Source organism: Dreissena polymorpha, chromosome 12 (assembly GCF_020536995.1).
Source record: "Dreissena polymorpha isolate Duluth1 chromosome 12, UMN_Dpol_1.0, whole genome shotgun sequence".
NCBI lineage: Eukaryota > Metazoa > Mollusca > Bivalvia > Myida > Dreissenidae > Dreissena > Dreissena polymorpha.
Genome location: NC_068366.1, coordinates 58,223,175 through 58,226,893, shown reverse-complemented (window position 1 = coordinate 58,226,893; position 3,719 = coordinate 58,223,175). Strand labels below are relative to the sequence as shown.

At 33.4% G+C, this 3,719-nt stretch overlaps 1 protein-coding gene across 1 annotated transcript; it reads left to right on the top strand.

Annotated features, from left to right (window-relative positions):
• The first annotated feature begins 1,194 nt into the window (after window positions 1–1,194).
• LOC127853460 (uncharacterized) lies at window positions 1,195–3,719 on the top strand. The gene is made up of 4 exons (XM_052388009.1): window positions 1,195–1,361; window positions 2,414–2,548; window positions 2,937–3,071; window positions 3,393–3,719. Exons 1-4 carry the CDS (start codon window positions 1,283–1,285, stop codon window positions 3,530–3,532), a joined length of 489 nt encoding a protein of 162 aa, XP_052243969.1. The 5' UTR covers window positions 1,195–1,282; the 3' UTR covers window positions 3,533–3,719.

The window sequence follows — 3,719 nt, the reverse complement described above, 5'->3', positions numbered from 1 at the left end:
TAAGGAAGTTGGCTTTGCAGTCATGTTGTTTGTGCCTGCTGCCATCAAATTATGATGTATATGAGTACAAACATATGTTTGTATTACATATAAAACTACATTAATTTTAATGAGTACATAATTCGAAAATTCAGAACCGTATAATATATAGAAACAAGTCGACATATTTAGATAAACTTTGTAAAACAAAATGCACTATTAGCGGGCTATGACCGTATCCACACGAGCACAATCTACTGAAATAAATTACAGTCACCGATGTATGTTACCAAGATTGGCTGTAACATGTGCATTTAAATACAGCAAAACAGAATCATTCGGGAATTATATGTTAATGTTCTTTGACTAGTACGTTTGAATAAACATGTGTTTTTCTGTTATTAATGATTATAGGCTGACATTTCGAAGATATGTAAAGCTGTGGGTAAATATGAATAAATATTCCACTAAGTACTGTTATTATTTACGTTACGTTACATTAAATGCCCGATGGCGAGATTATGCGGCGACACCTTGAGGCACGGGGCAATGGCGTCTATAATTAAGTATAAAATTCACAGCATTATGGCAAGAACGAATTTATCAGAACTATTTTTTATTACAATTTCCTAGTACACAATTTCATGACCCCAACATAGTAGCAATATCGCGAAAACAAAAAAGGCTTTATAATCGCCCCTGTTATATAACATTTCATGTTTGCCATTCAACAACAAGTATCCAACAGGGCATTCTCCAATAACGCAAATGCATATATTTATTTATTTTTAACCCATGACTACCGTTTAAGTTATGTTCCGCACAGGAACTGAGACAACTGACGGACGATATAATAACCGTATGTCTGTAGTCGGGGATAAACAGTGTTGTTCTTGCTAAAATAGATGACCAAACATGGTGTTATTCTCAACTGAAAACACATTGTAAAAATCAACAACATAAGCAATAAATAGAATAATAAGAAAGTATATTCCGGCATTATATATATTCAGCAGTGCATTATAAATCAGATAAATAAACTGCTGATCTTGCATACGACAAAATACCACGAACTTTGTGACATAAGTAACTAATATTGCTCAAATATTAGGATTATTTTCCTACTAATTAGGCGATCATAATTTCAATTAATTACAATCGTTTAACTGCCTTTGAGCTACATAGCACCAGTATTAATTCGAGGCATGTTGGCAGATAGGTCATTGCATCGTCTAGTATAAAGTTGCGGGTAAATTTACATTTGCCACCAAACAACAAGCAACCGAAAACAAACGTCATCAAAATGAAATTTCTGTGCCTGTGTGCTTTCCTTGGGGTTACGTTGGCTACCGATGAGCCAGGTGGATATCATCCTGAATGGGGTGAGTTTATTAATATATACTTTGCTTAAATATAATTGAAGAGTTATTGTATGTGTGATACTAGCGACACATTGTATTTGTAATAGAGAAATAAGAGGGAAAAACGTACTTAATCATTTGTGAATCAATGCTTGCTTTCGATTAACATCAAGCATTCAAAATGAGCACTCATTTTTATAAGTAAAGTGTACATATTATAGTATAATAAAGTAGTTGATCATGTATAGAGTGAAAAATACCTAAGACAGACATAATACATGTTTAATTAAAAAATAACTGTTGTTATTGATATTAAAACTGTATTAATTAGAATTTAAGGAGCACGTTATTATTACAAATAACTATACAGAACAACATAAAAGTAGTATTCATCAGAAAATAGTCAACCAATCCATGACTTGTTTACATATGTTACTTTAAGATAAATTCGTGTTATTCAGAATTAATCTTAGTTAAAAGCCAACATTATAAATATGTTAAGATGTATGACTATTGTTGTTTTTTTGTTTTGTTCTTGTTGTTGATTTGTTTGCTTGTTGTTTGTTAAGGATCTCATAATTTCAATAAGTTTTAACATACTTTGACTTTATATTGATAAACTTAAATACACTTTAATAAAATAGTTTCTCTTGGAATCGATCGTCGGGTAAACAGTTATTAAATTGATATCATATTCAATACCTCTACTTGATCGTTGCGATCATCCTATCGTGATATTTCTGACTGTTCGACGGCTTTTCGAGCAAATAATCGTATTTTTTAACAACAAATGTATGTTTTGCGAAATGTAAAGCAAAGGTACAATCTTGAATGTGCATTTTAAATGTTTAAAAGAAAAAACTCCACGTTATGTAAAGTGTAAATATTGATTGAAAAAGTGCTGACAAATAAACAAGTTGTGAGCAGACAAGCCGTACTCGAAACATGTGTGTACTTTCACAGCTTTTGTTCCAAACAAACAACTTTGAGTTTGTGTGTGCGCGCGTGCGCTTTTCATATTCTAATTAAAAATAAAACTCGTTTTAACGGATGTTTTCATGTAAATTTTATAGACGTTTGCCCGCAAATTGATTGTCCAACCTGGTGGGATCCAGCGATTGCGATACCCTTTGACTGCCAAAAGTATACGTTTATGATCGGTTCAGACGGGGCTACGCGCTGTACATTGTGTGGGGCTAGCTTCTGCGGTGAGTGACATTTTGTCATAAAGAAAGAAGTAATGTTTTGTGCGTAAACCGATATTTCGAGTATAAGGTATCAACTAACGAATGAGAATCTGTATAAGTAATGTATAAACACGAGTGTTACATTTAAGACATAAACTTAACTTAAGCATGTACGCACAAGAATCTCATACACAAGCTATGTACGAATGGAACGGTATTGATGATTACACATTAAAGCGTAATGACAAGTGCATGTGAAGAAACATGCATTAAATCATTTTAAAAACGTTACGTTACTTTATTACATTACTGATGCTTGTACATAAAAACATTATGAAAAGTAACTGTGCAGAAACATGCATGAAATCACAGTAACAAAGTTTCGTATAAATCCGATTTATAATCACAGGTTCACAGCAAGAGGTGTGTCCGCAAATTCAATGCCCCGGTGACGCCGACATCCCAGACGGATGTCGAAAGCCAGAATTCACTATTGGACGTGATGGAATCACAAAATGCCGCATGTGTGACAGTAATTTTTGCGGTACGTAAATTTTTTTCTCAGACTAGCACGCCTATTACCCACGATGTAGAATTATTGTGTATGCCTACATAAGTAAGGCATATTACCAAAATATATTAAATATATCAAGAAATTACCAATTGTTTATAAAAAACAACCCATCTATCAAAATAAATTTAACCATGTTTTAGTTGAGCTGCAACTAGGTATGCTTTGTAAGTTATGTTGAATGGTTCAAGCATGAACATCGTTTAAACAAATTTGATCATTTCTCGATTTTTTTTTCTTTCGAAAATTGAAAATTCAGGTCCATCAGCATACTTTGTTGTTGTTGTTCACCAGGCGACCCTATGTTGGTATGTCCCGCCATTCAGTGTCCCAACATGCCGAAACAGGGATGTTCCAAGCCCCAGTTCGTCATCGGCTTAGACGATGTCACCATGTGCCCGGTGTGCCCGAAGGACATTTGTCAGAACGCTTAACTGCGGACGTGCAGAAGGAGAAAAGATAATTAATTTAACACGCATGCCCTGATCTATGGAACGCATTATATATATATATATATATATATATATATATATATATATATATATATATATATCCTATGTTATTACCTATTACTTATTAGATTCAGACTTGTTTCTTTGCAATAAAGCGTGTAATCAATGA